The sequence below is a fragment of the Lepus europaeus genome, chromosome 1, assembly GCF_033115175.1.
Source record: "Lepus europaeus isolate LE1 chromosome 1, mLepTim1.pri, whole genome shotgun sequence".
Taxonomy (NCBI): domain Eukaryota; kingdom Metazoa; phylum Chordata; class Mammalia; order Lagomorpha; family Leporidae; genus Lepus; species Lepus europaeus.
This window is the reverse complement of record NC_084827.1, coordinates 67,767,719-67,785,034: the sequence shown is the minus strand read 5'-3', so window position 1 is coordinate 67,785,034 and position 17,316 is coordinate 67,767,719. Positions and strand designations below refer to the sequence as shown.

At 40.7% G+C, this 17,316-nt stretch overlaps 1 protein-coding gene across 3 annotated transcripts in view; it reads right to left on the bottom strand.

Annotated features, from left to right (window-relative positions):
* CCDC93 (coiled-coil domain containing 93) overlaps window positions 1-17,316 on the bottom strand; it is a 126,047-nt gene that overhangs the window by 97,508 nt on the left and 11,223 nt on the right. For all 3 annotated transcript variants that reach the window (XM_062185269.1, XM_062185360.1, XM_062185314.1), the window contains exons 4-6: window positions 11,961-12,072; window positions 7,610-7,708; window positions 6,794-6,850 (exon numbers count right to left, since the gene is read on the bottom strand). In XM_062185269.1, coding sequence (XP_062041253.1) covers window positions 6,794-6,850; window positions 7,610-7,708; window positions 11,961-12,072 — 268 coding nt within the window. The remainder of the gene's footprint in view (window positions 1-6,793; window positions 6,851-7,609; window positions 7,709-11,960; window positions 12,073-17,316) is intronic.

Here is a 17,316-nt window from a genome sequence, read left to right as displayed (position 1 = left end):
CTCACAGCAAAAGATCACAGGAAACCCAAAAATGATAGGGCAAAGTTACTACTTATCGATAGTCACATTAAACGTTAAAGGCCTGAACAATCCAGTTAAAAGACTGGATTGGCTGATTGGGTTAAAGAACAAAACCCATCTATCTGCTGCTTACAAGAAACATATCTTTCTAACAAAGATGCATACAGACTGAAAGTGAAAGGCTGGAAAAAGATATACCATGCCAACAGAAATGAAAAAAGAGCAGGAGTAGCCATCTTAATATCAGATAACATAAATTTTACCACAAAAACTATTAGGAGAGACAAAGAGGGGCACTATATAATGATTAAGGGATCCATTCAACAGGAAGATATAACGATTATCAATGTATATGCACTTAATTACAGGGCACTGGTTTATTTAAAAGACTTGTTAAGGGACTTAAAGGGAGACTTAGACCCCAATACAATAGTACTGGGGGACTTCAATACTCCACTCTCAGAGATAGACAGATCATCAGGACAGAAGACCAACAAGGAGACAGATTTAAATGACACTATAGCTCAAATGGACCTAACAGATATCTACAGAACTTTTTATCCTACACAGAAAGACTTTACATTCTTCTCAGCATACATGGAACCTTCTCTAGGATTGACCACATGCTAGGCCATAAAGCAAGTCTCAGCAAATTCAAAAGAATTAGAATCATACCATGCAGCTTCTCAGACCATAAAGGAATGAAGTTGGAAATTAGCAACTCAGGAATCCCCAGAGCACATACAAACACATGGAGACTGAACAACATGCTCCTGAATGAACACTGGGTCATAGAATAAATCAAAAGAGAAATCAAAAACTTTCTGGAAGTAAATGAGGATAACAGCACATCATACCAAAACCTATGGGATACAGCAAAAGCAGTGTTAAGAGGAAAATTTATATCAATAGGTGCCTACATCAAGAAATTGGAAAGGCACCAAATAGATGAACTTTCAACTCATCTCAAGGATCTAGAAAATCAGCAGCAAACCAGACCCAAAGCTAGTAGGAGAAGAGAAATAATTAAAATCAGAGAAGAAATTAACAGGATTGAATCCAAAAAAAAATTACAAAAAATCAGCCAAACGAGGAGCTGGTTTTTTGAAAAAATAAACAAAATTGACACCCCATTGGCCCAACTAACTAAAAAAAGAAAAGACCCAAATCAATACAATTAGAGATGAAAAAGCAAACGTAACAACAGACACCACAGAAATAAAAAGAATCATCAGAAATTACTACAAGGACTTGTATGCCAGCAAACAGGAAAATCTATCAGAAATGGACAGATTCTTGGACACATACAACCTACCTAAATTGAACCAGGAAGACATAGAAAACCTAAACAGACCCATAACTGAGACAGAAATTGAAACAGTAATAAAGGCCCTCCCAACAAAGAAAAGCCCAGGGTCAGATGGATTCACTGCTGAATTCTACCAGACATTTAAAGAAGAATTAACCCCAATTCTCCTCAAACTATTCCGGGCAATCGAAAAAGAGGGAATCCTCCCAAACTCTTTCTATGAAGCCAGCATCACCTTAATTCCTAAGCCAGAAAAAGATGCAGCATTGAAAGAGAATTACAGACCAATATCCCTGATGAACATAGATGAAAAAATCCTCAATAAAATTCTGGCCAATAGAATGCAACATCACATTAGAAAGATCATCCACCCAGACCAAGTGGGATTTATCCCTGGTATGCAGGGATGGTTCAATGTTTGCAAAACAATCAACGTGATACACCACATTAACAGACTGCAGAAGAAAAACCATATGATTCTCTCAATAGACGCAGAGAAAGCATTTGATAAAATACAACACCCTTTCATGATGAAAACCCTAAGCAAACTGGGTATAAAAGGAACATTCCTCAATACAATCAAAGCAATTTATGAAAAACCTACGGCCAGTATCCTATTAAACGGGGAAAAGTTGGAAGCATTTCCACTGAGATCGGGTACCAGACAGGGATGCCCACTCTCACCACTGCTCTTCAATATAGTTCTGGAAGTCTTAGAGCTATTAGGCAAGAAAAAGTAATTAAAGGGATACAAATCGGGAAGGACGAACTCAAACTATCCCTCTTTGCAGATGATATGATTCTTTATTTAGGGGACCCAAAGAACTCTACTAAGAGACTATTGGAACTCATAGAAGAGTTTGGCAAAGTAGCAGGATATAAAATCAATGCACAAAAATCAACAGCCTTTGTATACACAGATAATGCCACGGCTGAGAAAGAACTTCTAAATTCAATCCATTCTCAATAGCTACAAAAACAATCAAATACCTTGGAATAAACTTAACCAAGGACATTAAAGATCTCTAGGATGAAAATTACAAAACCTTAAAGAAAGAAATAGAAGAGGATACCAAAAAATGGAAGAATCTTCCATGCTCATGGATTGGAAGAATCAACATCATCAAAATGTCCATTCTCCCAAAAGCAATTTATACATTCAATGCAATACCAATCAAAATACCAAAGACATTCTTCTCAGATCTGGAAAAAATGATGCTGCAATTCATATGGAGACACAGGAAACCTCGAATAGCTAAAGCAATCCTATACAACAAAAACTAAGCCGGAGGCATCACAATACCAGATTTCAGGACATACTACAGGGCAGTAGTTATCAAAACAGCATGGTACTGGTACAGAAACAGATGGATAGACCAATGGAACAGAATAGAAATACCAGAAAAGAACCCAAACATCTACAGCCAACTCATATTTGATCAAGGATCCAAAATCAATCCCTGGAGTAAGGACAGTCTATTCAATAAATGGTGCTGGGAAAATTGGATTTCCACGTGCAGAATCATGAAGCAAGATACCTACCTTTCACCTTACACAAAAATTCACTCAACTTGGATCAAAAACTTAAATCTATGAACAGACACCTTCAAATTATTAGAGAGCATTGGAGAAACCCTGCAAGATATAGGCACAGGCAAAGACTTCTTGAAAAATACCCCAGGAGCACAGGCAGTCAAAGCCAAAATTAACATTTGGGATTGCATCAAATTGAGAAGATTCTGTACTGCAAAAGAAACAGTCAGGAAAGTGAATAGGAAACTGACAGAATGGGAAAAAATATTTGCAAACTATGCAACAGATAAAGGGTTGATAACCAGAATCTACAAAGAAATCAAGAAACTCCACAACATCAAAACAAACAATCCATTTAAGAGATGGGCCAAAGACCTCAACAGACATTTTTCAAAAGAGGAAATCCAAATGGCCAACAGACACATGAAAAAATGTTCAGGATCACTAGCCATCAGGGAAATGCAAATCAAAACCACAATGAGGTTTCACCTCACCCCGGTTAGAATGGCCCACATTCAGAAATCAACCAACAATAGATGTTGGAGAGGATGTGGGGAAAAAGGGACACTAACCCACTGTTGGTTAAGCCACTATGGAAGTCAGTCTGGAGATTCCTCAGAAACCTGAATATAACCCTACCATTCAACCCAGCCATCCCACTCCTTGGAATTTACCCAAAAGAAATTAAATTGGCAAACAAAAAAGCCATCTGCACATTAATGTTTATTGCAGCTCAATTCACAATAGCTAAGACCTGGAACCAACCCAAATGCCCATCAACAGTAGACTGGATAAAGAAACTATGGGACATGTACTCTATGGAATACTATACAGCAGTCAAAAACAATGAAACCCAGTCATTTGCAACAAAATGGAGCAATCTGGAAAGCATCATGCTAAGTGAATTAAGCCAGTCCCAAAGAAACAAATATCATTTGTTTTCCCTGATCGGCGACAACTAAATGAGCACCAAAGGGTAACCTGTGGAAGTGTAATGGACACTATGAGAAATAGTGACTTGATCAGTTATGGTGCTGACTGTTGATGTACAATGTAACATTTTATCCATTTTAGTATTTTTTTGGTAAACTTTGTAATTAACACACAATTATTCTGAGGTGTCTAAATCTTAACTGAAAAGTGATCCCGGTTAAATATAAGAATGAGAAAAGGAGAGGGAGGAGATGTATAATAGGGGACATGCTCAATTGGATTTGACCCAAATGATGAAGTTAGAAAAGTTCCAGGGGATTCCGATACAATCCCATCAAGGTGGCATATACCAATGCCATCTCACCAGCCCAGGTGATCAATTTCAGTTCACAACTGATCACACTGATAGGCCTAAGAGTCAAAGGAATCACACAAACAACATTAATGTCTGCTAATACTAAGTGATAAAAAAAAAAAAAGGAGGAGAGAAGGATCCAACATGGGAAGCAGGATACACAGCAGACTCATAGAATGACAGATGTCCTAAATAGCACTCTGGCCTCAGAATCAGCCCTTAAGGCAATTGGATCTGGCTGAAGAGCCCATGAGAGTATTTTAGGCATGGAAAGCCAAGACACGCTGGGGGGGGGGGGGAGATGAAGAAGAAGAAGAAGACCTAAATGAAGGATCTCAGCAAGTGTGATCCCAGTGGAAAGAACGGGGCCATCAAAATAGGAGGTAACTTTCTCTGAAGGGAGGAGAGAACTTCCACTTTGACTATGGCCTTGTCGGAATAGGATCGAAGTCGGCGAACCCTAAAGGCTTCCATAGCCTCGGCAACTCATGGCTAGAGCCTAGGGAGATTACTGATGTCATAAACAAGAGTGTTAAATTGTTAAATCAACATCAGGAGTCACTGTGTACTTGCGTCCCATGTGGGATCTGTCCTTAATAGGTTGTCAAAGGTGAAGTAATGATATAGCTAGTACTGAAACAGTATTTTTACACTTTGTGGTTATGTGTGGGTGCAAACTGATGAAATCTTTACTTAGTATATACTGAAGCGATCTTCTGTATATAAAGATAATTGAAAATGAAAAAAAAAAAAAAACCTTGGTTTTAAATTGGAAATTACATAGAAAAATAACCAATCTTTTTTTAAAAAAATATCTTGCAGAATCTCGGTCATTAATGTGATGTACACTGTTATTTAATGCTATAACTAGTACTCCAACAGTATTTTTTCACTTTGTGTTGCTATGGGAGGACAAACTGTTGAAATCTATATATATACTAAACTGATTTTCTATATATAAAGAGAATTGAAAATGAATCTTGATGGGAATGGAAGGGGAGAGCGAGTGGGAGGGGGGAGGGTTACAGGTAGGGGGGAAGTTCTGGCAGGGGGAAGCCTTTGTAATCCATGAGCTGTACTTTGGAAATTTATATTCACTAAATAAAAAAAAAAAAAAAAAAGCCGGCGCCGTGGCTTAACAGGCTAATCCTCTGCCTTGCGGCGCCGGCACACGGGGTTCTAGTCCCGGTCGGGGCACCGATCCTCTCCCGGTTGCCCCTCTTCCAGGCCAGCTCTCTGCTGTGGCCAGGGAGTGCAGTGGAGGATGGCCCAAGTTCTTGGGCCCTGCACCCCATGGGAGACCAGGAGAAGCACCTGGCTCCTGCCATCGGAAAAGCGCGGTGCGCCGGCCGCAGCGCACCTACCGCGGCGGCCATTGGAGGGTGAACCAACGGCAAAAAGGAAGACCTTTCTCTCTATCTCCCTCTACTGTCCACTCTGCCTGTCAAAAATTAAAAAAAAAAAGAAAACCACTATTATGTCATATCATTTTTCTTTTATTATTTAATGCTGCCACCAAATATTAAAATAGTATTTGTCTTTGGAGTATCATCATCTTAAAAGCTTTTCCATCTCTCCCATTTCTAAGATGGAACTGAGAAAAATATCTAACAACTATAAAATAACAAGCCTTTTGTGTTCTAAATGAGCACTGTATGTCTTTCATCATCAAACAACAATTGTTCTTTTCAGAGTAATAACTTTGGACGATAACACATTTTTTTCTTAAATGAGTTTTGAATTCTTTTTCTGGAAAACCTCCATAACCACTTCACAAAGCTATACAAACCAGACACCTTCAATCTTTATCACTATAAAATGCAAACCAAGGCATCTGTATAAAAAACACCTCTGATATTTAAACTGAGTGCCATGTTAGTGGCATGTTAATAGAACTGTAAAAATCAACTAAAGCTACAAGTATAAGCTTATTTACAATTCACAAACAAGGGTGATCAAATGTTTAGTATGACATGAATCAGACCAAGTAGAAAAGAAGCAAAAGAACACTAAATATTTTCTTTAGGAGACAGAGTGTACACTTCCAGACATTGATGCTTTATTCCCATTAGCTCAGGTAGAGAGTCTGTGGAGAGCAGATGCCCCTGACAAGGTTCTACTGGCTCTGGCTCAGAGTGTTTTGAAAAGGAGCACCAAAGCTCTCTTTTGGCCCTCATGTTAGGAGTAGGCACATCTGTGTGGATTCCCAGTGATTAAGATGCTGTATACGATGACAAAGGACATATCAGTCTCCTGCACAAAGCTCAGAAGCAATTCTGCCTCTCCACAGTCACCATGAGGGAAAATCAGTAACCTCAATCTCCTCATCTCCAGTTCATCATCTGTTCTTTGTAGTTATTCAAAGTTTACAACTGTCATTGAGATAAATGAGGAAGAGCTTTGCATTTGGATATTTCACCTTTAAAACTGAACTGAGAACACAGGGCAGTGGTTGTGGCAGATTACCTGTGAGTACAGGGTTCTGACATGGCATAAGTTCCCCAGCTCACCCATCTGAGGCCTGCTCGCAGGAAATCCCAGCAGGAGGAAGCTCAGATTGCAGCATTTTTGTACTTTAAACCAAACACATGAAAGAAGGCTATGTAGTGCTTACACAGAAACACATGAACAAGGGAACTTACAGAGAGGTCAACAACTGTCTTGATGGCCTTTTCTTTTCTCTTTATGAAGTCATCATCCTGTGAAACAAAATGCAGGGATTACATAAATCCCCTGTAAAGAGTAAAACTTAGATTGTTCAGAAAAATGCCTTATAAATGGACTTTTCATTACTGCTTTGCCTGAAGAAGTCTCAATTTTCTAACAAGTAGGAATGTATTCTCCCTCTGCAGATCATTCCAGCACAGACCCTTACAGCCACTAAGAAAAAGGGGGTTTGGGGGCTCAGTGTGTAGTGGTTAAGACAAATGTTCTATTTCAAATCTTTAGGAGCTCTGAAATTTTAGTCACATAACCATTATATCTGTTTCTCCATCTGTAAAGCAGGGACCACAACATCTATCTCAGGAGACAGTCACAGGGCTTAAAGAAGAAAAGGCATGTGATAGGCTGGAACTGGCATATAGCAAGTATTTTACAGCTATTAGTTATTGGTATTGCTGTTTCAATTATTATAGACTGCTGCAACAGGAATGCACAAGACAAGTGGTTTCTCAAAAATGTTTTATACAAATATACACTCTTCCTGAGATTTAATAAAAATTCTAAATCAAGTATCAAAATTTAGAGTTTTCTACTGTGCAGCCATGTAAAGAAGAAGCTCTAACCAACCAGAAGGCCCAGTTTCAATGCTGGGGCAAGACCAAGGAGGTGCAGAGATGCCACGCAGGAGATACTGAAGTTACCCTGGTCCTTCTTGGGGAGTCTCTAAGTGTGCATTCATTCCCTCATTCAAACAAAGGAGAAAACAAACAAACAAAAAAACAGGCAACACCTACCTCAGGGAGGCTATAGGTTTTCTGAAACTGGGATATGGAGTAGGAGCGGATGTAGTCACCCATCTCTTCTTTCGTTTCTATAGCTCTCTTCACCAGCCACTGGAGAAGAAAGGGAAGGAATGTGAGTTGAAGGGATGAGATCCCACTCCAGTGAAGTCCAGTTCAGAGATGGCCCAACTCACGAACTCAAGTCAGCAAAACTGAACTGACCAGGTAATAAAAAAAAAAAAAAAAAAAAACTATCAATAAATGCTGTGCTACAAGAAAAGCAACTCTGGCTGGGCATGTGAGATAGCAGGATTCGATGGAACACAGTACTGAGTAGCAGTGCAGGAGCTCAGGCCTCAGTTTGCCTTTCTCAGTTCTTGGATTACCTTGCTATCACAGAACTACTGTGAAAGCAAATGAAATCACAGGTACTGCACTCAGTAAAGCTCAGAAGCACAGGGGCTGGTGCTGTGGCATAACAGGTTAAGCCGCCACCTGCAGTGCCTTCATCCCATGTGAGTGCCAGTTCAAGACCCAGCTGCTCCACTTCCAATTCAGCTCTCTGCTATGGCCTGGGAAACAGTGGAAGATGGCCCAAGTCCTTGGGCCCCTCCACCACATGGGAGACCCGAAAGAAGCTCCTGGCTCTTGCCTTCATATTGGCTCAGCTCCAGCCACTGCAGCCAACTTGGGAATGAACCAGCAGATGGAAGACCTCTCTCTTTCTCTCTCTCTCTGCCTCTCCTTTTTTGTGTAACTCTTTCAAGTAAATAAATAAATCTTTAAAAAAAAAAAATCTGAAGCACAAGATAAATATATCTATTCCCCCAACCACGTGGGCCCAGGGACAGATATTAACATAAATCCCTCTTTTCTGAACTTTCACCACAGATCAATGAAAGATGACAGAATCACAGAGAATACCTACTACAACCCCTTATTGGATAGATGAAGAAAGGCCCCAAATACTCAGATCTGAAAACACTATAACTGAGTACATAGCTCAGGGCATCAGGTTAATTTGCTGGAACTTCTCTCTGTTAATCCTCAGGACAACATAAGGTAGATGGTGTAGGCTGAATTTAACAGAAACTGAGGTGCAGGGAGACTACATAATTTGCCCACTGGCCTGTAGCTGACCAGCTACAACATGGGAGTCACAGCCCTGAGGCTCCTCCATTCTTCATGTTTCCCAGCTCTATTGGACTGACATCCAGAACTACCTGCTCTTTGTTTTCTCCAACTGAAAACTCCAGTGAATTCATGTACACCCAGGCTCTGGAAGATCCAAATACTGTACCCCGAGGGTAAGAGAGTAAAGTGCAAAAAGAGCACATGCTCTTCCTCCTAGCTCTTCACTCATGCCCTTTAACTGGAGATTTGAGGGGAGATGCTGCTTGTCATCTTCTTTCCAGAGAGAGAAAGCCACTACATTCCAAAAGCAAGTTTTGGATAGTGCCTGTATTTTACCAAGAGCACTGCACACTTGAACAAGGTCAGCTACACACGAAAGCTGTCAGATGATATGTAATATAGATTACAAGGTACTCCTGACATTAAGGAAAGAGAAAGGCTTCTTCCCAGAGGCAGACAGCTCAAGAAAAAGACATGCTTCAGAAGCAACTGCCTAGTACAGGGGTGGAAAGAAATAACTATGAGAAATATACCTTGTCAGTAATTTCCATTTATGTAGTAATTTATATTTTATTTCCATCACCTCCCTCCATTTCCAAACAATGATCTCAGGCACTAACCAAAATCCCAAAGCAGAGGCAGAAAATCAGAGTATTCAGAACTATTATAGCCCCTCATCTTTATTCCCACCCCAGGACTACTGCCCAGGACGTTATGGCAGCTGGCTAATAGCTCAATTCAAATTAGCATGGCAGACTCAGTTTCTGCCCTTTCATGTCTGTTGCCTTTTCCGATCTGCACCGTTAATCTGAAGTCTACTCTGAGACACTATTTGGCTGGCTCCTGGAAAGTGTGATCAGATAAGGGAAAGCCTGTTGAGTCATAAGCTTCCCTTAGACAAATGACAGCTGTTTTGGAGTTGCCAGTGAAGAGCTGAGGAAGGAACCTCTAGAACAGCCAAGTTATGCCACAGGGCCTCTGGCATTTGAGAATAATACCTCCCTTCCTGGATTCACACATTTGCCATGGGAAAAAAAAGATGCGATCTAGAATTACCAGTGGCTGGAAGTTGGATCTACTTTTTTTCTCCCTTGGCTGGCAATTTGAGTGATACTACAGCTTTACTAAATGGTGTGAACCTGAGTGGTGAGCCTCTAGAATCATACCATGTGACTAAGTCAATGGTTCCAAATGCTGCTCCATTATTTTCTTTTACTAGTTTTTTACAGGAAAAAACTACAGGCATGTGGTGAGTTTTTCATGGTACTAACTTTATTCAATTGGAAGGACTGTCCTTTTTTCTTGATTAGGAATCAAATGGCTATTCTTTCAGGAAATGACAGAGAAAGCAAGATAGCAGTCACTTTAAAAAATGTGCTTCACAGGCAAATCCTAGGAGCTAACTCTAAGTCAAGCTCCATTTTTGCCTTAAAACTTATAGATCCATGAAACTAAGAAACCTGGTATCCACAGCCTAGATTCTCTTTTCCAAACAGGAAGTCCTCCAGAATTCCACTCAAACATCAGCATTCACAGACACTCAAATGTCCAAACTGACTACAGAAGATCACCTCCCAATCTTCTTCTCGTAACAGGATTAGGTACTTTGTCCCCAAAGTTACAGTAGGGTTAGGTCAGGTCTAGTCCCTAGAGGTCCAGGCTATGGGGGGAAAGGAACAACTTAACCGTGTGATGGTGTTGGGGGTTTCAAAAATAATCATTACTGACTTCCCATTTTCACAAAAAGGATCAGGTTGTCAGCCCCTGTATCAGACAGGCAGAATGTCTAACAACATGCAAATCAAATTCTAAGTTAAACTGTTAGCCTCTAATTTACTAATCTCATGGCATTTGATTTAAAGTCAAGTGCAGGGAAGCTCCAACAAATAATAATAATAGTAACAAGAAAAACAACTATGTAACACCTATAAAGTACATAATAAAACATCTAAGTTATTCACACTATTAACTTGCTTAATTCCCACCCTATCAGGTAGGTACTATTATTATTTCTACTTAAGAGAAGTCAAGTCATCTGCCCAAAACTAATATAGCCAGCAAATGGCAGAGCAAAGATTTGAACCTGGAAGTCTTCACAGTCCCTGCTCTTAACTCCTAAGCTACATAATCTTAACCAAGTCTTTCTGGCAAAGGCTATGTAGCTTCCTGCGAGGTGGCTATGTGGATTAGTGATGTGGCAAAGGCACAAGGCTTGGAGACAGGGAGTTTAGACTGGAATCTTTGCTTTCCATTCACCAGTGCTCTGTCCATAAGCAAACTGATTACCATCTAAATCTCACTGTCCTCGAAAGTAGGACTGGAATTATAATAGACATTTCAAGGAACTATACTAGGATTGGATTCGAAGTACTGTTTACACAGCAGGCAACAAATGTCACTCCCTTTGCTCTGTCTTTTCAAGGTAGCAGACAGGAGCCCAAACAGATGCACTGTACAGAATACAGGAAGGTGTGCAGCACAAGCCACTTAATCAGTCTTGAGAATAAGCCAAGGTGGACAGAAGTCATTTAGCCAATAAATAAAGGCAGAACATCTACATCAAACATTCCTGCACGTATTAGAGACAAAACAGTGAACAAGATAGCCATTGTGCCTACCATTATGAATCTTATGATCTGATGGGAGACGGACAAATGATTACACACATTGATATATATATGGCTATAAATTGTAGGAAGGAAGAAGATTCCTGGGAAGGGTCTATGGTCTTATGTATGGATACAGAAAGGAATCTGTTCTTGATTAGGTGAACAGGGAAAGCTTTCTTCAAGAGATTTGGTGGAACTGAGATTTGAAGGATCAATGTGAATTAACAGGTAAGAAGACAGAGGAATAACATCTCTAGCCCAAGGAACCAGCATATGCAAAGTCTCGGTAACAGGAGGACTATAACAAGTATGGGGAAAAACTGAGAATCAGAAGGACTAGAACAGAAAGGACAAAGACAAGCAAGGGTCAAAATCAAGCTGAATATGTTAAAGGGACTAAAGTATACAGGGCTGTGGAACTCTAGCTTTACCAACAGGAAATGAAAAGCCACTGAGCGGAACATTCAAGATTTACAACCAGGGACATCACAAACAGGGGTATATGGAACACTGGCAGCTGTTCTGAGGAGGATGACAGCAAACACCACCACACTCTGCTGCAGTTGTTCCGATTCACACCCACTGCTCCAGGACCCAGTGCAGACGTCCCAGGCTCTCACCTGGACCACGGGAAATATGTGGATAAAATCCATCCCCTGGATCTGGTGGGGCTCCAGCTGATGAGGACACTTCATTCTTGGCAGGACTGAGACAATTTTTTCTGATAGAGCTCTGTTTGAGGAAACATAAAAAGGCAGCAAAAAGGAGAACAGGTTGAATGGTTAGATACCTCTGAAGTCTGAGAACCACCCCCAGAAAAATGTCGGGCTTCTCAAAGCCAGGCCAGTGCCAGGACATGACCACATCCTTCTGGTGAGCCACAAAATGAGAAAAATAAACACAACTTAGATGTCTGCACGTGTGCATGTAAGAACATAGAAATCCTTTATTCCTAGATGTTGCTCTTCCTACTTTTTTGATCTTAAAATATTTTTGCTTCTTTACAAAATGATGGGAATGTGAGAAGTAAGTCATTATTTTGTTAACAACCTTGTATGGTAAAATAAAGTTATCACTGCCACATGTCTTTTATATACATTACCATCCAATGTTTTCCTTAATATCATTCAGGCAGCTAATAATTATATGATCCTGTGTCAGGTGTTCAGAATATTAAGACACACACAGGGACCCATTCTCAAAAGAAACTTGGAGGGGGCTGGCATTGGGGCAGAGCAGGTTAAGTCAATGCCTGAGATGCCAGCATCACATGTGGGCACTGGTTCATGTCCCAGTTGCTCCACTTCCAATTCAGCTCCCTGCTAATGGCCTGAGAAAAGCATTGGAAGATGGTCAAAGTGCATGAGCCCCTGCCACTCATGTGGGAGACTTGGATGAAGCTCCTGGCTCCTGGATTAGCCTGGCCCAGCCCTGCCATTGTGGCCATCTGAAGAGTGAACCAGCAGATGAAAGATCATTTTCTGTCTCTCCCTCTGTGTATCTGACTTTCAAAATAAATACAAATAAAAAAAGAAGGAAACTTGGGGTTCTCTACACTGGTTTAAAACAGTTTAAAATAAAATAAAAATTTTGATACTCTAAAACCAATCACGGGGCCGGCGCCGTGGCTCACTTGGTTAATCCTCTGCCTGCAGCGCCGGTCTTATCCCTTTAGTGGGAACTAAATGACCCACAGGCAAGAGCTGAACAGCCCCCCAGGGAATGGTCCTTAGACAACACTTCGAAACAGTGTTTGGTATCTGGAAAGTAGCTTCACATGTGGGGTTAAGGGTGTGAGGCTGAGGGTGACAGTTACACCTCACTGCCAGGTTAAACATCAAGTCTAAGGCATTAAGAGAAAACAAAACACGGGCAGAGGAAGACTGACGCCTCACATTCTCAGAAGTAAAAGGCTGAGCACCTCACACTCAAGAACATATAGGACAATATCTGCCTCTCCCCTGCCTCCCCTCCTTCTCCCCAACAGAAGAGGAAGTAGGGTGCTTTATTGAAAAGGTCTGACAAGAAGGAATCATCGTGTGGCTCTCAGTCACTGCTGGCCCCTTCCTTCCGAGCAGTCTGTGTTTGGGACACACGGGTCTACTCTGCCATGAGATGTGGCCTGCCCTCGTGGGGAAGACTGGGGTTGCCCAGGTCTACCGGGGTGAGAATGGCTTAGTTAGGTAGCAAAGTTTGGCAATAGCTTTACTTTTACTTTTGTTCTCCATTGAATTCCCACGCCTTGTTTTTTATAATTTCTTTGATCCTATTATGGCAAGAGATGTCCAAACTCAGCAAATGAGGGTAAGTACCAAACCCAGGGTTTAAAAAAAATTTTTTTAATTAACTTATTTTCATTTTTACTTGGGGGAAGGAATATCTTCCATCCAGTGTTTCAATCTGTCACTCCACAAATGCTCTGACAGCTGGGTCTGGGCCAGGCCCAAGCCAGGAACCCAGAATTCCACCTGGGTCTCCCATTAAGTGGCAAGGACCCAAGAATTTGAGTCACGACATCATCAGAAGCAGAGGAGCTCAGACCTGAACCAGGCATCCTAAGCAGTGCTTCAACCATGTACCAAACATTTGCTACCCCCTCCCCACAACCTTGGTTTTGTATCTTTGCTCTGTGTAGATCTTAGCTCTGTGTAGATCTTAGCTACTTATATATTCAAGAGTATATATGTAATGAATACAATCCTTCCTTGGGCACATTTTTGGTTTGTCAGGTAGAGAGCTCCCTCTAGTGGCTAAAGATCTATTGATATTTGCATAGCATTATCAATTACCAAGAACCATTCTGCAGCCTGATAATAAGAGGCTGGGACCCCCAACACCATCCAACACAACCCCCTACCCTCAGACACAGTTCTCCCTAGCCACTCCTCTAAGCCTGCCTATCCGGCTAATTCATAAAGGCCCCTAGGGAAGGGCACTGTGGGTCATATCAGGGTTTACAACCCTCTTAAATCAGCTTCCCAGAAATTACTGCCAAGCCTCAGCAGCACACGGAAGTAGCTGAAGACATCAACACTGCCGGGAGGTGTGGACATGGGAGGAAACACAGGCAGACTGGAGGCAGGGGAAGAAAGTCAGGAAGACTTCTTACTGAAACTCACCATGTCCAGTTTGGTTTTTCCTAGAGCTCAGGGTAGATCTTGTGTCTTCCTAAAAATCAGGAAAAGTGGTAACCACCAAGGTCACCAGGCAGATGTCCTAGTCTAAGATTTTTAAATTATTTATTTATCTTTACATTTTATTTGAAAAGCAGAGAAAAAGAGACAGGGAATGCTCCTATCTGTTCACTTCCCAAATGCCAGAGCTGGTCCACATTGAAGTCAAGAGCCAGAAACTCAATCCAGGTCTCCCACATGCTTGGGGAGAATCCAAGTACTGGAGCCACCACCTACTGACCCCCAGGGTACACGTTAGTAGGAAGCTAGAATTGGGAACAGAGCCAAGACTTGGACCTAGGCACTCAGATGTGAGATATAGGTGTTCCAAGCAGGATCTTAACTGATATACCAATTGTCTATCCATTCCCCTAAGATTTTAACATGCCTCCTTGTCATTAAATTGACTCCTGTAGTTTTTAGTTTTTAGGAGTGTGTAGTGCACTATTTCTTCCTCCACTGCACTTTGAAAGAGAATGAGTCAAAACCAGTATCTAAATTCCAGCCCCACCACTCACTCTAGGACATCTGGCAAGGCATCTGGTCCCTTTGGTCTAATACTGTCAACAAAAATGAAGGGCAGTCCCTGTCCTGCCTATTCAAAGACTGTTGTGAAGGTTAAATAATAAAACATAAGTGCCAGAGCTGGAACACAGGTTCCCTTTGCCTGGAACCCTCTTCCCACAAGTCTTAGCTTCCATACCATCTTCTCAAGGAGACCTACACCGTTGTCCTACTTAAAACTATTAACTGTCTCCTACCCAAATGTCTCTCACTATACATCTCCTCAGTTTCAATATTTTCTTTAACACGTATTTTCCTTCTATGTATAATTTACTTATTTATTAAATTTTCTTTATGGTCTGTCTGCCCCCATGAGACTATTAAGCCAAATGAGGATCAGACACATTTTTATTAATGTATCCAAAGTACCCCTATTAATGTCTTAACCATAGTCCAGCTCAATAAACATTTGTTGAGTATCAGGTGTATAGAATCTTTTATCTGCCAAGCACGCTTTGCACCATTCATAATACCATTCACGGGCCATACAAAATTATCATCTCAAAAATTAGCCTGCTCTAGATTTATTGAATTTTGAGTCCCATATGTGGTTGCCTTGACAAGGGCAGATCAAATGAATTTTGTGGGCCTTAAACAGCCTGTGGTTTGGACATTTCCCTCTCCTAGAATAAATAAAAAGAATTCCCTTTGACTGTGATATTTTAAATTTTCTTCTTTAAACACATTATGGTTCTGAAGATTACATTTTCTCTGATTCCATCAACAATTCTTAGTTCTCATTGTAAATATTGTTTATAGATTTAGAATCTACCCATAGAGAAAGTGTAGACAATTTGTTATTTTACAAAAAACTTTAACTATCATGTCTTTGCCATTATAAAAGTAATGTTATGTTAGATTGAGGCTGGAGAGAGAAGGAAAAATCAGATACCCCTACAACAGGGGTAGGTATACTCAAACTTCATTGTCTTTGGAAAGTAGTCACTAGGAATTTTGATAGAGAAAAAGGATTAGAAATGCCTGAATATAAAGGACTTGACTCTAGCATACTATGTGACCTTGGCTTCTGTCAGCCCAAGTTTCACTGCTAAAACAAGGGTAATACCTGTTGTAATGAAAATTGAAATATACAGAGCATCCAGCACAGCTTCTGGCACACAGCAGATGCTCAAGCCTTAGTTCCCCCAGCTGTGCTCACTCATTTATGTATTGTCTATTGCTGCTTTCAAACAGCGGAGTTGAATAGCTGTGACACAGACAATATATACTGTCACAAAATCTAAGATATTTACAGCTAGCTCTTCACACAAAGTCTGCTGACCCTGGTCTAAAGTAAGATTAGTAAAACATGTAAAGGACTCTAAAGCATAGGCAAAGATAAACAACAGCAGGAAGAATGTGAAAGAGGAGTAAGTAGTACAGTGTAGAACACTAATATTACACTTAACATGAAGTATAGTAATAAAGACTGGCTGACAGGCCGGCGCCGTGGCTTAACAGGCTAATCCTCTGCCTTGCGGTGCCGGCACACCAGGTTCTAGTCCCAGTTGGGGCGCCGGATTCTATCCCGGTTGCCCCTCTTCCAGGCCAGCTCTCTGCTATGGCCAGGGAAGGCAGTGGAGGATGGCCCAGGTCCTTGGGCCCTGCACCCGCATGGGAGACCAGGAGAAGCACCTGGCTCCTGGCTTTCGGATCAGCACGATGCACCGGCCACAGCGGCCATTGGAGGGTGAACCAATGGCAAAAAGGAAGACCTTTCTCTCTGTCTCTCTCTCTCACTATCCGCTCTGCCTCTCAAAAAAAAAAAAAAAAAAAAAAAAAAAAGACTGGTTGACAAATTAAAAAATGTTCATTGTAAATCCTAAAGCAACAACTAAATTAAAAGAGTATAAATAATAAGCCAATAGTGAAGATAGAACAGAATCTCAGAAAAATATTAAATTCAGAAGAAAGCTGAAAAAGGAAAAAAAATAGAGAACAAAGGAAAAACAGAATATTAAACAACTAAGAAGTTAGCTTTAAACTTAGCCATATTATACATAGATTAAATGCAAACAGTTTAAAAAAATCAAGATTATCAGACTGGATTTAAAAAAGCAAGAATCCATTGATCAAAAACAGACTCTTTAAATGAAGACAAAAAGATGAAAGAACAGAAATATTATACCATCAAATGCCAATTAAAAGAAAGTTGAAGTATCTATGTTAATAAAAGACACAGTAGACCTCAGACCAAGAAACAGTACAAAAAAAAAAAATCAGTTCACTGAGAAACAGA